This window comes from Populus nigra, chromosome 13 (assembly GCF_951802175.1).
Source record: "Populus nigra chromosome 13, ddPopNigr1.1, whole genome shotgun sequence".
NCBI lineage: Eukaryota > Viridiplantae > Streptophyta > Magnoliopsida > Malpighiales > Salicaceae > Populus > Populus nigra.
In genome coordinates, this window is record NC_084864.1 from 13,868,265 (window position 1) to 13,891,242 (window position 22,978).

Below are 22,978 nucleotides of genomic sequence, written 5' to 3' on the forward strand. Positions count from 1 at the left end.
CCTCTTAATCTAACCTCAGTTCTATCTAATTAGCCCGATAAAACCACAATGCATGGTGTAATTGGAAGAGATCAGGGGTTGGTTTGATCAAATTCAAAGTATAAGGTTTGATTGAGTAAAATTAGAAAAGTAGAGGGATCACATATGATTTTATTTGTTTTTTGAATGTACAATGTCTAATCTTGGCATCACATCTCTGAATTCTTGATTAAAGCTAGAAACTGCGTAAAATATTTCTGTTTCAATGTCGTTCGTATATAACTATATATAGTTGTATATGATCGTTAGTAAATTAATAGAATAATTTAATACCAATGCCTTGTGTTTGTCGTTCAAGACAAATATTTCTTTTTTCTTTTTCTTTTTTTTAATAGACAATGCAGTTGTTGGCCTTGTTGATGATGAAGCTAGCCCAGCATGCAGGCGTTGTAATTGTCAGACATAACGAGTACCGAAGGTGGTTTTTTAAAGTGTATTTTATTTTAAAATATATTAAAATAATATTTTTATTATTTTTTTAAAAAATAATTTTTGATATTAGTATATCAAAATAATCTAAAATTATATAAAAAAATTAATTTTAAATAAATAAAAATTTTAAAATTTAATCAATTCCTATTTAGAACCCAACGCAGAACAGGGCGAAATAGAGAAAATGTGTTGCACAATTGGACTTGCTCCCATGGTGGTGATTGGCCTTTAGTAGTTTGGATGTCCACCTGTCTTTCTGTAGGCCAATAATGGTGGCATCAGGTGCCAAAACGGCAAGGCTTTATGATTCTGTAAAACCTTATCTCCAATGGTGGATTGATGGTGGCTACAAGAAACCCATTGGATGGTCATTGATCGGAATATTAGAAAGAACATATTCTACGCACGAATTTTGAAAGTACCTTTATCCAAATCCAATGCTATAAGATGGGAGTTTTTTTTTAATAAAATCACACATTTTTTTTTGTTTTTTTTTAAATAGCTAATTAACACAGAAAAAGATTTTAAAATTAATCTAATTTGATATAAGTAGCACTTACCACTTGTGATTTTTTAAAATTCTCATAGTTGAAAGTGCGGCTATTTAAAAAATACATAAAAATTGGTTTTACAAACTAAAAAAATCAAAAATATATTGAAACTTTGATAATGATATTTCTAATACAATTAAAAGATCTCAATAAAATAAATTCAACATCAACAAAAAGATTTATCAATGATAATTGAAGTATATAATACACTTAAATATATATATTTTTTTATGCACAAGGATAGGGGGGTGAGCATAAATGTAAGATCTTTGAACATGATGGATTAGATTTTGCTGTAATGTACAATATGCTTTATGCTTCGGTTTTACCCTTGGTAATTGAGATCTTGAATGATCTTTTCTATTGCTCAGCTTGTCAGTTTCTTTGTTGTAATTCAAATCTATCACGCTAAAGCTTTCATGGAAGATTTTATTCTCCACCTACAAAACCATGCATGGATGCTCATCTAGAACAAAGCAAAGCTCCATTGACTCTTTTTTTATACATCCTTGATAAAGAATTTCCTAAATAGGCAAAAGAAAGAAAATTCTCAGAAACTTTACGTTCTTTTTAGCACATATTTTTATATATAAAAAAAAGTGATGAAATTCAAAAGGGATTGCAATGATAGAGTTTGAAGATTTATGCAGATGTTGTCCCAAAGATCCATGATTTATCTTCCATAAATATGCTTCTAGTGAAAACATAGCAAAGAGAACAGAATGGCTAAGGCTTCAATGAAATTGAAGTTGGGACGAGAGTTCATTGTTTCCTGCTGTATGCGACACTTGAAAGGGTTTTTGGGCCTCTGCCAAGGGGTTTTGGGATCTGATGCAACTCTGAGAATATTCGTCATGACTGTGCTAATAACCTCATCGAGGTTTTAGATACACGATTGCTAACCATCAAACTTATCTGGCTTGGAATGAAGCATTTTTATATGCAAATGATCTCATCTGAGGTTTTCAATATGTTATCATGATGAGCATCAAACTTGTCTGGTCTGGATGATTTCAGGACTGAACTCTGCCGGTTCAGTGGGGCGAAGATATATCCTGGCAAGGGCATCAGATTCGTTCGCTCAGATTCCCAGGTAATTTGCAGTTCGGTGTCGAAGGCATATTGTGTTTTGTTTTTATTTAATATCTTCTGCAATACAATCTATGAAACTAATAAGTGATAAAAAAAAAAAAAAAAAATAAGTGATGCTTTTTCAATCAATTCATTCTAAATGCCTTTTTTTTAATTTTTTTTTCTAAAATTATAATCAATATGAATTTGACATGTCTCCCAATATTTTTAAAAAATAAAAATTAGTGAAATATTGAGTTGACCATGAATGAAGTATGAATAGCAAGCAGACAATGTAAATGGTAACTTCAAGGGGTTGGTCTAGTGAAACTTTTTTTTTTTTTTTTGATTATCGTGGGTGTCCGAGCCAGCTTGCGCGTACCTCGACTAATCTCACGGGTCCTGAAATTAACGACCATGTAAGCCTCCAGTGACCATTATATGAGCAGTCACAGGGTTTGAACCTGAGACTTAAGAGGGATCAAACCCCTCAGTGAAACTTAATTATGGGCTTGGAGGTTTACTCTCTTCAGATCTTCAGTTTGAATTTTTCTAGCATCAAATCTTTTAGGGCCGCGAGCTGTGGGGCTTAACACTGTGTAAAGATCGGTTCCAGGCTGTAAAGACTTGGTTTAGTACGTGAAAGCTGGGACAAGATATTCTGTGATTCAGAAAACAAAAACAAAAAAACAATGTTAATGGTTTGAGTTGAATGTTAGTTTTGTTATAAAAAAAAATACCAAGTGTTGAATGTTACTAAAAGTTTCTCTTTCTCTCTGTTTCTTTTCTTCTGTTGTTCTTCTTGTTATTCAAGAACCCTTCTTTCTTCTTTAATTACCAGATTAATTGGATGGCAACACATTAATTTGAATTAAATCTGGAAAAAAAAAAAGTTTACTGTGCACTGTTCTTCGATCTTGGAGTCCCTGAAAATAGATCAGGTTCCTAAGCATTCTGTTAAATTTCAACTGTCAATTATTAATAAGGTGAAACTATTAATAATAGCATTTACATTGTTTTCCAGATTATGAAGGGCTGTTCACTAGTGCATTGTAAATTAAAGTTTGCTGTCTAGATTTTCCATTTGAGTAAACATATATGTTCAAATAAATATGGTTCTGGAGGTTCAAAACTTCGAAAAAAAAACCAGGTATGACCATGACCACCTTGCTGCATACAGAAAGAAGTTAAATAGCTTCATGGATGCCGTATTCTCTGGGGTAATCTAGTTTTTTTGTTCCAAGGACTGTTGTGCCTTCGAAGTATACTAATTCCTTACACTTCTAATGTTAGAACCCTTTTGATCTTGTCCATTTTTCGGCATTAAATCATTCTTCATCTTATCTCCTTGTCATATAATAAAAGAAAAGGAACCTTAGTCGGAAAACATTTATCTTACCCGTGTCAGTTCCCATTTTCACTTCAGAATGTTAGAGAAAAACTAGATGCCACCGCCAAGGAGAGACACAATTTCCATGTAAGTGAAGGGGCTTTGGAGATAGAAGCAGGTAGTTTTGATTGGCGTCAGACTTGGTCATGGGTGAATGAATCAGAAATTTATGGAAGGGGCAAGGAGAAAGAAGATCTGGTCAACATGCCGCTCACCTGTTCAGATGATTTCTCTATTTATGCTATTTGTGGAATGGGGGGCTGGGTAAGACAACTCTTGCTCAGTTAGTCTACAACGACTGGAGAATAGAAGGGCATTTTGATTTGCGGATTTGGGTGTGCGTATCTGTTGATTTCAACATAAAAAGATTGATAACAGCCATCATCGAGTCCATTCAACGCACTTCTCCAAATATTCAACAGTTTGATGCTCTTCTACGATGCCTCCAAGAAGAGTTAGGTTGTAAGAAGTCTTTGCTCCTATAGTCCTATTGGATGATGTGTGGGAAGATGACCATGATAACTGGAGCAAATTGAAAGATGCATTGAGTTGTGGAGCTAAAGTAAGTGCAGTTATTGTCACTACTCGTTTGGGAACTATGGCTGAAAAAATGGCCACAAATCCTGTTCAATACATGGAAACATTGTCGGACGAGAAGAAGTTTGTATTGATGGTCAAAGATGGGAGGAGAAGAAGTTGTCGTGACTGTCGTGGGTTAGATCGGAGCTACCACCGTGGGAGCTGCTGGTTGTGGGTGTCACGTCTGTCGGAGAAGTTTGTTAGCCTGTTACTAGTGCTTCGGGTGGTGGCCGACAGTGATGTTCTTCTTCATCCATGGTTCTCAGGTTCTCTTAGGTGAACAGCGAGATGAGATGGGGTTTTTTTTAGTGAAGGTGCAAGGGAGAGAGGAGCTATTGGTTTTGAGAGTGAGAAGGTCTGATAGAGGATTAGTTGCTGGAACTGTCGTTGCATGTTGTTGGTCGAGAGAATGAAGAGGAGTTGTGGTGTTGAAAAAAAAATCAATCGGTCTCCTGCTCTCTTGGAAAAGGTTGAAGATGATGAGGGTGATGCTCTTTGAGTCAGAGAGATCGTGAGTTGTGTTTTAGATCTTACAGTGAACAGGGAAGAGATTCTTGGCTAGATAGTTGTTTGTCCAGGTGTGGTGATTTTTTTGTTTGTATTAATGCTTAGTGTAAGGTTGGGATAGGGGAAATGAGTACTTCACTTCTTTCTTTTTTTTTTGGTGACGGTGCTTAGGATTTTTTTGTGTTGCGTGGATCTTTGTTATATTAACATTTAGTACCTCTACAAAATAAATATTTTTTTTTTTTGTAGATTTATATCATTCATTTACTAAAAATCAAAAGTAATAAGTACTCATATAAAAAAAATCTTAGACACTTTAAAATAAAAATAAGAAAGATATTTGCTTAATTAAAACATTTTCATCTCAGTTAATAGTGTGGGTCAACTTGAAAACTCCTCTATCCGACTTTTTATTTGGTATGAGTTTCGGTTGGATTGATCAAATCATGGTTGGATCATCTAAAACTTATAAACATTATTATTTTATTTAAAAATAAATAAAATGACATTGACTAATGTTTTCTTTATAAAAAAATATATTGAAATAATAAAATTTTGAATAGATTTAAATTAAATCGAGTTAACTCACCCAACATATGATTTAGGTCATAGCCTATACCAAGTTTAACAATCTTGTCTTTACTTATTTAATTTTTATTTAATTGAATGATTAGTAATCTAAAAAGTACAAAGAAGTGTCTTAATCAAAATTAAATAAAAATAATTAACACAAACTAAAAAAGAAAGAAAGAGGGTTTGAATAAAAATGAAAAGAAAAAAAAAGAAAGAGACTAACTTGTAGCTTGCCAAACCCAAGCATTTAGAGAACAAACCTAAGCTCAGTGTGCTTGTGTGTAATTTTTTTTTTTTTTTTACTATATAAGGGTGGTTGACATGTTATCTTACCCTTTTTATTTAAAAACAAATAAATAACATGTCGTCTGCTACAATAAGTAACATATCATTCAAGAACTTAGATTCTAACCATCACAATAGTAGATGGAAAATTAGGGTTTAACTTTCTAGACCTTAAAAACCTGACTTTTCAATCATTTTCTCACCTAAAAAAACTCTAGAGCCCTTTGACACCCATTTGTGGTACAAAAAGTTGGAAAACAGGGTTCTAAAATGATAAATCAGCTCAATTTTAAATTTTTTTAAAGACCTAGTCTGTTTTTTAGACAAGATAAAGACCAAAGAATGATAAAGACCAACTTTTTGATAAAGACCAAAGAATGCATTAATAGAACTCTTCTAATCAAAATAAACATGTTAGCTTTTTCATAACCAAAATTATTATCATTTGATAACTTTATTTTTTTCTTGTTGTTTTTTAGTGACTTTCTCTTTTCTCTTTAGAACTAAAACCAAAATAAAAGAAAAATAAAATTTTAAAAGAAAACATTTGATCCCCAAACTAAAGGACAAGAAAGGAACTTTGCCAAAACTCATAGGCAAAATTGAGCAAAAAAGTGTACTGACTAAATTTTTTTTTAAGAATAGGGATGCCTTTTTTATTGACATTCAAATTTGATTCTCTAATTTTTAATATCATGTAAATAATAAAATTAAATAGATTCTTTTAAAATTAAAAACTAATCTAATGATGGGATGTTTAGTCAGGGGAGTTTTATGGAAATCAAAGAAGAACAATTATGAAAATTAATTTTAAATTAACACAATGTCAAATGACTAAATAAAAAAATTGAAGGACTAATTCATAAACAGTAATTTGTGATGGAATCCATGAATTTAGCAAAACTTTTAGTGTTTTTTTTTTTTAATGTAATGTAATTGTTATTATTTCGTAATGTAATGGGTGCACAAGACTCCTTGATGTTATATGGAGTTTCATGGCAATACATTGGTCTCAAATTCATCGTAAGAAAAATGTTGATGGCCATGACAAGGTTCAAGTACAATAAACACTTGATCATACGTGGACAAGTGAGAATGGTACACGTTCACAAGACATGACGGCAAACTAGTCCTCCGAGGGCCCCCAACTTCCACCTAATTCAAGGCTTCTAGTAGGGATAATGCCTTCTTCTAGTAGGGAAATACCAACTTTTTATCTATCTATAGATATTTCCACATATTCTTCCAATACAAATCCCCCATGCCTTTAATCACTCCCTTCAAGGTTTTCATGGAGAAAAAGAAACCTAAAGGTGGTGACAGCACTGGTGATTTAGCCCTAGTAAAGGCGGCTGCATGGGCATGGTACCAACATGGATCAGGGTCAGAAGGAAAGCCTATGTGTGAATCTTATGTTACAAGTACTCGTCGAGCTCCAAGACCGTCAAGATACAAGCTAGAAGATATGAGATTGAGAGTGAAGGAAGATACCATGGATGGCTCAGGAGCACCTAGTCCAATCGGTGCAGATAATTCTCTACTTGACAACTATGAGGTAGAGAGCATTTCAAAGCACCTTGACTATCTTATGGAGTCAAGCAGCAAGAGATCTTATGGCGTCGAGATCTTTGATAGAGATGATCATCTTCATCGCGGAAAAAGTATTTCATTATTGGATAGCGATCAAACTTGTGGAATGAAGCAGAAGAAGAACAAGTCGAAATTTTTCTTACAAGGTTGGTGGCTAAGACATTCGGTTGTTTGTGGCACAAGGGAAGATGTGGTGAACATACAAGAGCTTTAGCGCGCTGCGGCAGCAGCCGGAAAGGCATATTCCGGTAGTTGGGCTGTTGCCAGTCGAGCCTCAAGAACTGCCAATGGTGGGTGAATGTACAGGAGCTTCTTAAATTGTTACCTACACTAACTTTTATCTCTTCTATGACTTTTTTCCCTTCTTTTCTTTTTTTCAATGGAAACACTTAAATATTACACTACGAAACATAGATAACTTTCCCTTTCACTCATCTCAAAGTAAGAAAGATTTGATCTCGTATAAGCATATAAAAATTACACATGTTTACTATTTTGATTTTTAATTAATTATTTTTTTTCTTTTTTTAACTCAATTAAAATAGGTGAGTTTAATAATTAAATTCATTTAAACTATATATATATATATATATATATATATATATATATATATATGTTACAAGATTGTGTTATAAGATCTTATGAAGGTGCCTTGAAGGAAGGGACAAAAACAGTAGTTGGAGAGATCAATTATAAGATTTGATTTCGACTAGGTACTTGATGATGAACTTGTACAAACATCAATCAGCATCACTATTCTTCTTCTGATGCCACAATTAGACAAAACAAAACCACTAGCACCGACTGATCCTGTGTTGAAATTGCTCTTTGATGCTGCTTGTTTAGGACGAAGTATGGTTCAAGCTAAGCTGCATTATTGGGTGAGGAAATTAAGATTAAGATAGGATAAAACAAGGTGAAATCGTAGTTATTAATCAATAATATTTTTTTAAAAAAATTAATCCCCAAATGGACATGATAACTATGGTAAAAACCACGGTAGACTGAAAAACTTTCTCCTGAATTAACCTAATGGTCAAAGAGTTGGTTCGAAGAAATTCCTCCTCTCAATTCTAAAAATGAAGAATGGTTGGACACCAATTTGAGAGGCTTCTCATGCTTGATGTCATCCGGTCCACACCTACCAAGAGTGACTCCATGTCGGTCACATGTGATTCTATATGTGCGTGTGAGTTCTATTTTCACTACATAGGTAAATTTGGTCATAAAATTATTGTTTTTTAAGAATGAAATGGAAAAGTGCAAGACTGCTCTAAAATTACAGAGAGAAAGAAAATAATGACAGTGTCGTTCCCTGTGAGAAAGGCATTGTGCAATTGGGGCATTTTGCTCCAGAAACGAGAGCAGGAAAAAAAGGGGTAATGTCCATCAAATTTCACTTCAACTCTTATCTTAACTTTTAATCTATCAAAAAAGAAAAAGAAATTTAATTATCTCTAATTTAACTCAAGATTTCAGTAGCTTCTGACTATTACAACATCTAATGGAGGATCTCCTTGTGAATTTATTTTAATTAAGAACTTCTTTTTGAAATCTTATTACCATATGAATTTTGTAAAGAAAATATGAGAGGAGAAGAGGATGGAGTGAAACAAAAGAATGGAAAGGTGCCCCCTTTTGTTTGTGTTTTTGATTTGGTCCTTATTGGATTTTTTCTATTTAGCTTTCAACTCGTCTATGATTATCAAATGAAGGCAGCAACAAAGCAAGAAACAAATGAAATGGCTACTTTCAAACTCCCTAAAACCCACCTCTCTCCTCCAAAAACCCTCTGCGCCTTCTCCACTTGGTACTCACCACCCCCCCAACCCCCACCAAGACAGTCGGCGCCGCCTTCACGCCATGAATCTCCAATTCTCACAACGATCTCTGAAGCAATAAAAAACATTGAAACTAAACCACTTCACATTTCTCTCAAAAACATCCTACCTTCATTCAAAGCCCATCACTTTATTTGCCTCGTTAACCAAAATCCTTACTTTCTACCTCCAAAATCCCTCCTTTCTTTCTTTGACTTTCTATCTTCATACCCTACTTTTAGCCACACAGTTCAGTCTTATTGCAGTATGGTTCACTTCCTCATTGCACATCGAATGAACCAACAAGCTGAGTCTTTGCTTCATTTTGTTGTTTCACGTAAAGGGAAAGGATCAGCTTCTTCCGTTTTTGCTTCAATTCTTGAAACTAAAGGTACCCTTTCGTCAAGTTTTGTTTTTGATGCTTTAATGAGTGTGTATACTGAATTTGGTTACGTGTCTGATGCTATTCAGTGTTTTAGATTGACAAAGAAGCATAATTTGAAAATCCCATTTAATGGTTGCAAGTGTTTGCTTGAAAGAATGATTAAAATGAGCTCTCCTATGGTAGCTTTGGAGTTTTATCTGGAGATCTTGGATTCTGGGTATCCACCAAGTGTGTATACTTTTAATGTTTTAATGAATAGATTGTGTAAAGAAGGTAAAGTTAAGGATGCTCAATTGATTTTTGATGAAATTCGGAAGACAGGTCTGCAGCCCACTGCTGTTAGTTTTAATACTTTGATTAATGGTTATTGTAAATCAGGAAATTTAGAGGAGGGTTTTAGGTTGAAGATGGTAATGGAGGAGTTTAGGGTTTTCCCTGATGTTTTTACTTATAGTGCTTTGATTGATGGGTTGTGTAAGGAGTGTCAGTTGGATGATGCGAATCATTTGTTTAAGGAAATGTGTGATAGAGGGCTGGTTCCTAATGATGTCACTTTTACCACATTGATTAATGGGCAGTGCAAGAGTGGGAGAGTTGATTTGGCCTTGGAAATTTATCAGCAAATGTTTACTAAAGGTTTGAAAGCTGATTTGGTCTTGTACAATACACTCATCGATGGCCTTTGTAAGGGTGGATATTTTAGGGAAGCAAGGAAGTTTGTTGGCGAGATGACTAAGAGAGGTTTGATACCTGATAAATTTACGTACACTACACTTCTAGATGGTAGTTGCAAGGAGGGAGATTTAGAATTGGCTTTGGAGATGAGGAAGGAAATGGTAAAAGAAGGTATTCAGCTGGATAATGTAGCCTTCACAGCCATTATTTCTGGATTGTGTAGAGATGGAAAGATAGTAGATGCAGAGAGAACATTGAGTGAGATGTTGAGAGCGGGTTTGAAACCAGATGATGGTACATATACCATGGTCATGGATGGGTTCTGTAAGAAGGGTGATGTGAAGATGGGATTTAAGTTGCTCAAAGAGATGCAGAGCGATGGACATATACCAGGAGTGATCACTTACAATGTGCTTATGAATGGACTCTGCAAGCAAGGCCAGGTGAAAAATGCTGATATGCTTTTGAATGCAATGCTCAATTTGGGTGTAGTTCCAGATGACATTACTTACAACATTTTATTACAAGGGCATTGCAAACATGGGAAACTAGGAGACTTCCAAAATGTCAAGACTGAAATGGGGCTTGTTTCTGACTATGCATCTTATAGATCACTACTCAATGAGTTGAGCAAAGCTTCTAAAGATCGTCAAAAGAGATGATTTCTGACGGTTGCATATTTCATGTACAGACCTTTGATAGTTGATAAACTTAGATTTGATCTCTCAGTTGATCAGAGCGAAGGTATGATCTTTTAGCAAACTGGCTAATTGATTTACTTGACTTTAGATTTCTGGACGCAAAACACAGAGTTTATAGCACTTGTAACCTACTGTCATATGTCAAGGATTTAACTGTATAAATACATACCTTGTAACAAGTAGAACGATTCTTTTATCCAAAAATAAAATAAATAATTAGAAAAACCAGGATCTTTAAAGTTTTCTTGTCAGCAAGAGTAGCATAGCTTTTAATGGGGGTATCTGCCATGTACTGTTTGTTCACTTCTTTCTGTCCTCCCTTGCTCTGTCTTTAATTTCAATTTATGACCATTTTTTAATGAAGGGAATGCAATGTCTAGTGGATTATGCTGTATACTGCATCAATTCTTCACCATACCATAACCATCTTTTGAGACCGTAGTTCTTGTTGCAGTTACTGCATGCTATAAACTTTTAAGAAGCTTATCCTTGACTCTACTAACCCAACTAATCTGGTTTAAGTCCATAAATAGTAGAGTCAGCTGATCATCTTAGTTGCTACAATTAATAAAAAAAACTTACTGCTGGTCTATGAACTGATCGTTTAAGTTTTGTTGATTCATTTATTTATTGTGTCATGCCTCTCACAAAGTACTGCTCTTTGTAGCCGATCATAGTTTCATCTACTCTTACTTGAAACATCTCTTAAACATTGTTTTTGCAAATGCAACAATTACTTGCTACTATAAGAATGCCATTTGTTTTCAAAGCATTGTTGAAGAGCTCATTCTGTGAGCATAGGTGTAAACTTGATCTTGGGCTTAAGTTGGTTTTATGAATGAAATCACTTATATGTCCTTGATCCTTGTGAAGTGTTTGAAATCCTTAGCTTCAAGATACTTTGTAAACTTTTTGCTAAATGTTGTCTGTATTTTGCCGGTTGGATTCACTTAGATTGTCGCCTGAAGGCATATAATATGATTGAACTTCAAATCTCTACTACAAGAACAAAATTTAGTTTCGAAATTTTAGTAATGATTTATTGGTGAATTGTTCTCTTTTTTTTTGGTATAATAGGAAAAGAAGCTAGACTAGCTCCTCAAGAAACGAACACCACAGAATCACCATGTAATGCTTGCAGAACTCGCAAGTAAGAGAAGACTTTAGGGAGAGAGACTACTAGCTCATTAATATCAGAATCAGAGGACCTAAATTTGAAGTTCAGACCATTCAACAAAGGAATCAGAACCAGAGGCACCCAACTTTGCCATGATGTCACCACAGCTTTTCCCCTCTCCAAGAACGAGTAATTTTGCAGGGCCAGGTGCTGTTAAGCAGCTCATTAATATCAGCAACTAGAGCATTGTATGGATGAAATAAAGAATTGCCCTCCCTGACCATACGAAAGGCTTCCTGAGAGTCAACTTTAAGAATCATATTTCTAAATCCCAAGCTCCCAAGCATGATGTAAAATTGTAAACCTTGCTGCATAGCTTGAAGTTCAGTTCAATTCAGCCACCAAAACCTGAATAAATTATCCATACAAGAATATTTTGTATCAGAGAATTATATTATTTTTTTAATAATTAGCCCATAAGTAGAAAATTTCCAAAAAAAATTTGAATGGTGACAGTAGATATATACATGTTGTTTTTCAACTATATTCATATCATATTTCATAAGTTTTTAACAATAAATTTAAATATTTATATTATATTTGTCGGATATCTATTATTTAAAAATTATTTATTATTCTATATATATAATTTCATCATATGTTTTTTTATCCTATTTATATGTCCACAACATTAATATTATATATAATTTTTATAATTTAATCATGGACTGATTTGGATTGGATTGGATTGTAGATCGGATAATATTTATATCGTAGTAATGATATTTATCGGATTTGAAAGGAAAAGCGTCGTTTCTTGTTATAGAGCACGGGTAGGTAGTTTTTGAACAGTGAAAAGCAACCACGAATCAGTTTCAGTCGACCAAGACAAGGCAAGAAGCCAAAAACAAGAAGAATCAAAGAGACAAGGGAGAAGAGAATGCAAGAAATGGGGAAGCAGCAAGCTCTAATTTTGATCCAGAAAATGGTGAAAGTCCCTCCTCTTCAAGCCTTATCACTCTTCAACTCCTCGATTCAACAAGGCTTCCAACACACTCACCACTCCATTTCTTTCCTTCTCCAACACCTTCTTGACCATCACAAACTTCCCCATGCACAATCTCTCCTCCTCCAAGTACTTTCCAACAAGATCTCCTCTCCCTTTTTCACTGTCCCATCTCTTCTCCACCATTTAACACAGAACCAGAACCAGAACCAGAACCCATCAATGACTACTGCTCTCCTCTATGAATCAATCATCAATGCCCATCTTAAATCTCAATTACTAGATAAAGCTCTCATCTTTTTCAATGAAATGGTTGATAAAGGCCTCGTCTTTCGACCTAACATATTTAATAGTCTCTTGGGCTCTCTTGTGAGATTAAATTGTTTTGAGAAAGCTTGGTTGGTTTTTAATGAATTGAAAGAGAGGGTTAAGTTTGATGTCTATAGTTTTGGAATAATGATCAAGGGTTGTTGTGAAAATGGTAATTTGGATAAAAGTTTTCAACTTTTGGGTCTATTACAGGACATGGGTCTTTCTCCTAATGTTGTCATATACACTACTTTGATTGATGGTTGTTGTAAGAATGGTGATATTGAAAGAGCTAGGTTGTTTTTTGATAAGATGGGAGAGATGGGCTTGGTTGCTAATCAGTATACTTTTACGGTATTGATTAATGGGTTGTTTAAGAAAGGACTTAAGAAAGATGGTTTTGATTTGTTTGAGAAGATGAAGATTAATGGGCTGTTTCCCAATTTGTATACGTATAATTGTTTGATGAATGAGTATTGCAGTGAAGGAAAAATATGCAGAGCTTTTGACTTGTTTGATGAAATGCGTGAGAGAGGTGTAGAAGCAAATGTTGTCACGTATAATACTTTGATCGGTGGCATGTGTAGAGAGGAGAGGGTTTGGGAGGCTGAGAAGTTGGTGGATCAAATGAAGAAAGCTGCTGTTAGTCCTAATTTAATCACATATAACACATTAATAGGTGGATTTTGTGATGTTGGGAATTTGGATAAGGCTTCAAGTTTACTAGATCAATTAAAGTCAAATGGTCTGTCTCCATCTTTGGTGACCTACAATATTCTCATTGAAGGTTATTCCAAGGCTGGAAATTGGAAAGGAGTTGCTGATTTAGCAAGGGAGATGGAGGGGAGAGGCATTTCTCCTTCTAAAGTGACATGTACAGTTTTAATTGATGCTTATGTTCGATTGCAAGAAATGGAGAAAGCATTTCAAATTTATTCCTCTATGGAGAAGTTTGGTTTGGTTCCTGATGTCTACGTCTATGGTGTGCTAATACATGGTTTGTGCATGAAAGGTAACATGAAAGAATCTTCAAAACTGTTTAGATCAATGGGTGAAATGCACGTGGAACCAAGTGACGTGATATACAATACAATGATCCATGGTTACTGCAAAGAGGATAACTCCTATAGGGCTTTAAGGTTGCTTAGAGAAATGGAAGCTAAGGGGTTGGTTCCAAATGTGGCTAGCTACAGTTCTATCATTGGAGTTCTATGCAAGGATGGGAAATGGGAAGAAGCTGAGGTTTTATTAGACAAGATGATAGAATTGCAACTAAAACCGTCAGCTTCCATCTTAAACATGATCTCCAAAGCCAAAAATTTTACAGAATTGAAGATTTAAAGGACTCATGGCATGAAGTGGCAAAGCAGAATTCCGTGAAAGATGGAGCCTTTGAGATAATGGTAATATTGGTAAAAGAATCCGCAAAGATTTGAAACACACACCCACATTTTGGGACAGACTAGCAGAGACTGCATGACACTCTGTGTGGGAGAGGGCACTGAAAACGATCCAATCCTGTTGTATAGAAACTAATATCAGCAGTTTCGTATGAATGAATCAAGTTTTTTTAGCATGGTAAGGCATCTAATATTTTACTTATTTGATCTTTTCAATTTCACATAGAAATTTGTTCAAAAAAATCACACAGAGATGGAAAATCACACATTCATGTTTTGAGTATCCCCTAGTTCTTCATTGCAAAACATTACTTTTTATGGAAATATATAGTTATGTCCAAAGCATTTACCTTAACAACTAGTTTCAGTATAATGTTAGGACAGACAATAAAAAGAGAATAAATAAACATACAGTTGTTGCAAGTTCTTGATCCGACCCAACTTTGGGGCAAGAAATCCCCTTCAAAAAATACCTGGATATGTTTCTGCAAAAATATAACTCCAACAAAAAAAAATGGTTATAACTTGATTCACTGATAAATGCACCTTATATGTACACCATGTGCTAGGATCTAACTAGAGAAAGACTAACATATATAATACTGAGTTTTGATAGAAAATTTTGATGTATCATATCTTACATCTTTAATACATGGTCTCGAGCAAAGGAGCTGGAAATGCCAGACCAACTGCAAGGATCTTCATCTGAGACATCCCAATTGAACAAAACCATACCTGGGCCTTCATATATAGCTTTCTTTGAATTTTGTTAGTACCCAAACTTTTCAGAAGTCTATAAATTCCATTTTGTGAAAAGTACAAGACTGCCAAAAGTTTTCCAGGTCACTAAATTTCATTGAGTACATTACTTTTAACACTGGAATTCAGATCACATAACTTCCAATCCTACTCATGCTATTTGATCACCATGTAATTGTAGGAAGGATAGCAGATTGAACCTACTTGGAATCTTGAATTTTTTTAATTGATTACACAATAAATCACACCACTTAATGTAGCCTAATGACACTAGTTAGCTCAGCTTAGAACTATAATAACAATGGATAAAGAATCAAGAATATCTGAGTACTAAAGTGATAAAGCAAATACCTTCATCTTTAGCGAAGGATCAGTCACAGGTCGCAAAAAGAATTAGAGAGCAACACAAACAAGTTGCAGTGCTGCATATGGTTTTTATTTCCTCTGATTTTCTTCTCTATTATCTCTACCAGCTGCTACCTGCAATCAGATTCTGCAATATGGGTGCAAAAATGAGCCTGCTAGCATCACAGGTATGATCATGAACTCAATCCACTATTTTCTCTTTTGCACAGGATTCTATATACATCATGCGTACTTCTTTGTTTTCATATCTATTTGTTACATAATCAGGGGTTCACCCTGTCCCTTGTCGTGATAATTTTCTCAGAAGTCCTGTCCCTACATATGGTAAGTTGATGGCTGTGTGTGTTTATGCAATTCATTTAATGTAATTACATGGGCAGATTTTGCTTGCAGCTCTTATTAAATGGAAATTTGGAACATCTGGAGACGTGACTTAAATGTCACATTGGTATGCAGGTATAGTTGTGGCATGTATCTGATACTTTGTTCCTGCTTTCGCAGTGCCAAGTGAGATCCGGTCAGCTGAGCAAAGCATCGCACTCTCAGTTAACATGCTTTTCGCCTTCTTAATTGTTCAATTGTTTCTTCCTATGGGTTAACATGTTTTTCGCCTTCTCTATTGCTCAATTGTTTCTTCATGAAATGTGGCTTGTTCATCTTCTTTGCGAGTTTCGTGGCAATTATGACTTCTTCATTTATTCCTTTCTTGCCTGAAAGGAAGCACGTACCAATTGAAGAGATGTATAAAGTGTGGAAACAACATTTGTTTTGGAGGAAATCCATGTCTGTAGATGATCACCGAGCAAATGCCACCTCCTATGGAGAACCATACTTCAGGCATCCAACCGGAAGGCATTTTGTGTTAAAGCTTCAGAGTAGTCGTTTTCTCCAACTCGAAACATGTTAACTGCCGTGGAGAGTAATTTTTTTTTAAAAAAAAAATGTCATATTAATTTGTTCATGTCATTTTTGTAATATAATTGACGTGTTGTTAAATTTTCATGTCATATTAAATGTGAAAAGATTCATATTATGATTATAATTCATTAAATTGATTATTTGGAAGAAAAAAAATTAATAATTTATAATAAAATCATTGATTGGTCCATGATTTTTAATATAATTTATTAAACTGATGATTTATATAAATTTAATAATAATAAATTCATAGGTTTTGCTGTTAAAAGTAATTGAAAAATACTTAAAAAGTCATTGATTTGGTTTATTTAAACAAAACAAAATTGAAAATACTTTATATTTTTGACATCCTCTGTCACCGGCTCTGGTTCCCATCTTGAGCACCGCACCCAGCCACCCACCACCAGCAATGGCATTGCATCGGATTCAGTTATAACTTCTAATTGAGCCAAAGTTACAGCAAAACGCACGGCGTCCCAACGCCTCTCCTTGAGTAGGAGAGCTTCATATACCTGTCATCCACAGCCAAACCTGCCCAATTCCTACAGTGCCGGAAAATCTCTCTCTCCCTCCTCAGGGGAGCTTCCAGGAAAGGACCGCTGCTCCTCTGCATACACGCTTAATATAATTCCCAACAAATAGAGATACAGCCGCCTTCCTATCTACTGCTCTTTATATGGTATGCACAAAATAAATACGAAGCCTCCAAATAAACCAATATTTTAATTTTGACTATATCATAGAGAGACATTATTCTAAATTACTAGATTTGTCATAAATGCATGCTCGAAGACCCGACTCGGCCTCAGACATAGCCCAATCAACACGTGAAACTCTACCTGACTCGGGTAAAGTTTCGAATCGATAAATTGCTGGTTCGTTTTATGGTAGAACACAGATGATCTACCATTCTCTAAAAAAAAAGAAATCCAATGACGTACCATAGCCAGCCAGGAAATGATCTACCGTTCACTTTCTACAATTTTAGGTCGCCATTTCCATAGAAACAGATTGATTTTGAAACACATGATATTCCTTTCTAGTTCTAGCATTAACAGACCATAGCGTATAGCATGATAGTCAGTATCTGTAACCAAATTTATTATTGTTCCCTTTCCCTTTTACGAATATCCTGTTAATATCCTTTTTGAGGTTGCGGATCATTTTATTTTTCAATAAAATTTGAGATTTTTTTGTTTTAATTTTATTATTAATATTTTTTAATTTTTTAATGTGCTGATATTTACATTTTGAAAAAGTTATTTTAATATATTTTTAAATAAAAATACGGTGAAAATCAATTATTTAGCTAGAAAATGAAGTGTAGAAAGAATGAGACAGGGATAAAAGAAAAGCTGGAATGGGCTGCATTGCATATCCCTGTAACAAGGAAAAGTTAGGGGAGGAAGGGGACCATGCTGAGCAGTTGTAAGAGTTTAGCATACAAAATGGGTAGCAGCCTGCCATGGCCAGCCAGGAAAGCAGATCTCTTTCCTCTGCTTGGTTGCTTTCTTTTCATTTATTGATTCAAGGAAAACTACATAATGGCAATTTGCCATCATAGCTAGCTTGGCCTAGGGTTTGGTCATCCTCTGCAGAAAGTGAGTGAGATTCTACGGGCGTGCGTGCACTGGATGCTAGTAATTTATTTGTGGCTAGCTTCTCAAGAAATGGCTGGTTCACACCCTTTAAGCCAGCTGTTCTCTCGTCTCTTCCCTTCCAAAGTCGTCTTCTTTCATCACCCTTTTCTGCTACCCTCCAAGACGTAGATAACGATGTTTTCTTCGTCTTAATTAAGACGAACCACTTTTGAGATCTCCTCAAATGGCTGCCATTAGTTTGGACTTTAAACCATGTCTTAGTTTTCGAATTCTTGGTGAGAAATGATTAAAAGCATGGGTGGCCACTACGTAAGTCTGTGATTTCGTGGATTAGGGTGTCCACTGCGATGAGACAAGACAGGTTCAGTCCCACGGGCTTAGCATTGTTTAAGAGTTGGTGCTCATATTAATGGTGGTTTAAGTTAAAAACAATGGGATTTATGGTTAATGTGATTTGTCTATGTCATTGTTTTTTTTGCTCCAATCTTGGAATTAATATATACAAATAATTCAATCCTCTAGGTACATGATGGCAACAATTGAAAGATGTGTTTTTAAAACATCGAAAGATAAATTTAAGATATATTAGATTTTATTGTATTTATAAAATATTAAAGATAGATTTAAGATATAAATTCTTTACTAAACACGTTTACTTATAAAATATTGGGGAAAAAATGCTTAAATTATAAGCATAACATGTTTAAAAACAGTCTTAATCTCTGCAAAATAATTTGAAAATACTTATAATCATAAAAAAAAATATTATATAAAATAGTGTTCAAGTCTTCAAATATGTGCACCTATTAGGCAAAAATCTGTATTTATCCTCAAGAGGCCTGCGTAGAAAATAAATCCTTAAAATATTCGAGGAAAACTCAAATTAATTTCCATCTTGATTCTAGTTAATGACTCTCTCGATGGCTTAAATTTGAGGGTCCCTTCAATCCAATTGATGACTCCTATCAGTTTCTATCAATCAAATAGGTCATGTGATCACTTAGACATCTGTTACGCAATTAATTTAATTGGTGGAAACTGAAGCATTATCAAATTGAATTGAATTGAATTCTTCTATATTTTAAATGCAGTAGACTAGAATGAATGCATGAAAGTCTAGTTGATATTGGAAATATACTCACGAAGGATAAAAAAAAAAAGTTTTTATTCTCTTTAAAATGTTTTTTTTTATCTCATAAAGTACAGACAAAACCTAGAAATTGTTCGCATCTTTTGCTATGAAATCTTATATTGCTCAAAAAACTGTAAGCTCTAGACACTTACCATAAAAAACAAAATTAAAAAGAAGAAGAAGAGAGAAATAGAAGAGAAAATCTTATAAAAAGGAAATTCTTATGATTTTTTTACGGGATCTGATCTCTTTACTATGTTGTAAATATCAAGTAAGTTACCGTTTGAGTTTTTTCCCATGATTGTGCTACAAAATAGTGTAAAAAATTCAATTTTCATTTAAAGAGTTGCTTTTAAAATGGCTTAGATGTGAAGCTAGTTGCATTGATGTAGTGGTTAAGGTATTATTATATCTTTGTAAAGATAAAAATACAAATTTTAATTTTTAAAAAACATATTTATTGAGAGTGGCAACCACGAACCTTGAACGAGATTAATTTCATTCTTTAAAAGAGTATGAGGATACCCAAATAAAAACTAAAAAATAAATATAGAGCTAGTTGACTTAACAAATAATTTTTATTAGTTTTATGCCAATGAAATTAATTATGTGGGGTTTTGTTATAAGATCGAGTTAATTAAGATTTAAATTAGAATGCATTTCATCCTTTCTTTTTTATCTTTTAATTAAAAATTGCAATTAACACAAAATAAAAATAAAAAAGCATGAATTGGTTTTCGAAAACAAACACAAGATTGAAAGGAAAGCAGTGTCACAGGCAGTTGTCACGCTCCCATGCATGGATATTCTACGAGCTCATCATGATTAACAACATCTTGCAAGAGTGATTGACTGAATCTATTTATTCATTCATTCATGACATGTAAGAATATTTTGGTAACTTTTTTCCTGAAAAGAAAAGAAACTGCAATCCAGGTAGTGGAGCAGAGAGCAGGAAGGAAAATCCATGGTTGAAAGAGTGAAAAATTAGAACCGACAAATCATGATTTACCAATGATGTATGGTGTAAGTGGGGCTGTGGATAGGTTTAAAAGTGAGAGAGATTTTTATATTTCAACTTTTTTAATTAAAAATAAAAAAAACATTGCATATTTTAGTCATGTGAATGTCGGGAATACAAGGATACAATCTTGGTTCGAAGTCGGCAAAAGAGTTTAAATAAGCTGTCTTCCACCCGGCATGCACACAACTAATATGGAGCCCTCCATTACCTTGCACTCCCAATCCTTGAATAGTTGCAAAATATCATAGTAGTTTGCTGAGTCAATCCGGTAATTCATAGTTATAAATCTAGTTTGGATAAGATTTTATTTCAAATCTATTTGTAAGTTCACTCGATTTAACTAACTTGCTCTCCTTCTAGTTAACTTTAATAATTGTTTTTAAAATATTTGTCTGAAATAGAATATTTTTATTAAAATATATGGCATTTTAAGTTAATATAGCAAATCTATAACTCAAATCTTAGACTAGATTAGATTTTATACCAAGTCAAGTAACTAGGAGCATGCATAACCTCTATGACTTTTTATTCTCTCAATTTAAATTTAAGATTGTTTCGAGAAAAAAGTTTAATTTTAAAATTAACACATGAATTGATTTTAAATTATTTTTATTGTTGAAATAAAACATTACCAGATTATAAATTCACTTAAAAGATTAAAAAAAAAAACTTACATCACCAAAATGGTTATAAAAGAAATTAGTTAAAACCTAAAATACCACTTTCCTTTTGTTTTCTTTTTTATCCTAGCAAATATATTCATATTCACTTACAAATACATTTTTTTTTTCTATACAACAATTAATTATTGGAACTTCAGACTCAATTATGCTAACTTGATAAATTAATACATTCTTGTTTTAAGAGATTAAAAATTCACTTCAAATTTTACTAGAGACATTTATTTTACGTTCTTATTAATTTCCACTGCTCAAACCAAATATTTTTTTTTAATATATAAATTCATTATATTTTTTTTTTATTAATATGGATGTTTAGGTCAACTTATACATATATCGACTAATTTTACGGACCCTGAAGTTAATAATAATAATTATCATATTAACAACTATATAATTCAAACTTAAAACCAAAGGAAACAAACTAAGTTTGCCCAGCTAAAAATTAAAGAGTAAGAGTTCAAATTTTTCATCGTAATAAAATAATAGGTGAAATTAACCGATCACGTAAATTTTGATAGCAGTCTTCTAGATTTTAATGTTGCTGCACATAGAAATGGAAACAGGGACCGTGCATGTGCAAATGTTTCAGGTGTTATGCACCGTTCGAATCTTCGCAAGAGAACGGTCTCTAATGGCAAGTGTGGTCACTTACTGTTTGTGAGTGCGGTTCTGTTTAGTAGTTTTTTTTTAAAATATATATATATTTTATCTTGAAAAAAATATCAATTTTTTTAATGTTTTTAATGTTATAGGATAAAAATAATACTTTTTTTTTAAAAAAAAAACTTTTAAAAGATACAATTTACAGTACCAATTTGAAAACGACCGAGTAAGATTGTCAAGGTGGAAGAGCAGTCAATCGAGGACTGATTGTCCATTTTTATTTACGATTGATGGAACCATTTTTAGCATATTTGACTTTGTAAAAGTCCCTAAATAATTGAATCCTCAATTCTATATCATCAAATCAACCAGGATTAATATATATATATATATATATATATATATATATTAATTTTTATTTTTATTTTTATTTTTTAAATTTCATTGATTTTGAAAGTCAAAATACTTGATTTTAGCTGAGATAAAACAAGTTTATTTTTACGTTTTAAAAATATTTTTTAAAAAACTTAAATTTATTTTTTTTATATTTTTCTATTATTTTAATGTTTCGATGTAAAAAACATTTAAAAAATAAATAATATAAAAATACTTTAAAATTTAACCACGAACCTTCATGCATAGGTTTGAAATTGGAATTTGTCACTGAGCCAGGTTTTATTAACTATGATGCTTTTATTAAAAAAAATAATTAGAGTATTTATCTTAATATAGTTCAGTTACATGAAATAAATTAAATGTGAGAAAAATCATGATAGTTGGAAGTCATGGAGGGGAAAAAACCTACTACGGACAGCATGATAATAATGACCATACACCTCTTTGAAAAGGACAGCAATATCTTTGTATCGTGAGGTCTTCGATCCAACAACACAACACAACTAAATGAACACTCTCTGTCTTCCTCTCTCCGGCCAATTTGTATCATTTTTACTCCCTATTTTTCTCTTCCCCCCTGTATTTTTGTCCTTGATAGTTGCTTGATTTAAGTTGATTTTTATTTAAATTGATTTTAATATAAACCTGGTTAAACCAGATAAATTAATCAACAACGTAATTAATTTAATCAAATTTAGTCAAACATGTTCAAGTTAAAACCAAAATATTAAAAAATAATAATTTTGATTTGAAGAAAAAATAAAAAAAAAACTAAAGTTGATTGTTGATTTGATCGACAACCCACTTATCCAAACAAAAAAAAAACATTTTAAATTGATTCGACAACTATGCTATCTATACCATTATTTTAAATTTAATATAGTTGGTAAAACTACTACTAAGAAAATCTCAATAAAAGAATTTCAAATAGCAAAAAAGGAGATAATGGTACAAAGTTTTTTATATTCAAAATATATTAAAATATTATTTTTTAATATTTATTTTAATATCATCACATTAAAATTATTAAAAAATATATGGATTTAATTAAATGAGGATGAACAGA

General features: G+C 33.2%; 2 protein-coding genes and 1 long non-coding RNA gene across 4 annotated transcripts; all 3 read left to right on the forward strand.

Annotated features, from left to right (window-relative positions):
- Window positions 1–6,604: 6,604 nt before the first annotated feature.
- LOC133670409 (uncharacterized) lies at window positions 6,605–7,426 on the forward strand. The gene has a single exon (XM_062090894.1). It carries the CDS (start codon window positions 6,689–6,691, stop codon window positions 7,229–7,231), a length of 543 nt encoding a protein of 180 aa, XP_061946878.1. The 5' UTR covers window positions 6,605–6,688; the 3' UTR covers window positions 7,232–7,426.
- Window positions 7,427–8,537: 1,111 nt separating this feature from the next.
- On the forward strand, window positions 8,538–14,601 carry LOC133670833 (putative pentatricopeptide repeat-containing protein At5g59900). Its single transcript, XM_062091434.1, has 2 exons — window positions 8,538–10,556; window positions 12,557–14,601. The coding sequence occupies exons 1-2, from the start codon at window positions 8,604–8,606 to the stop codon at window positions 14,369–14,371; spliced, it is 3,768 nt and encodes a 1,255-aa protein (XP_061947418.1). The 5' UTR covers window positions 8,538–8,603; the 3' UTR covers window positions 14,372–14,601.
- Window positions 14,602–15,205: 604 nt separating this feature from the next.
- Window positions 15,206–16,597, forward strand: LOC133671631 (uncharacterized). Of its 2 annotated transcripts, none has more exons than XR_009834331.1 (2): window positions 15,206–15,722; window positions 15,823–16,597. It is a non-coding gene; the product is annotated as an uncharacterized LOC133671631 (long non-coding RNA). The 2 variants fall into 2 exon arrangements; XR_009834330.1 differs by having other exon boundaries at window positions 16,057–16,597.
- The last annotated feature ends 6,381 nt before the right edge of the window (window positions 16,598–22,978 follow it).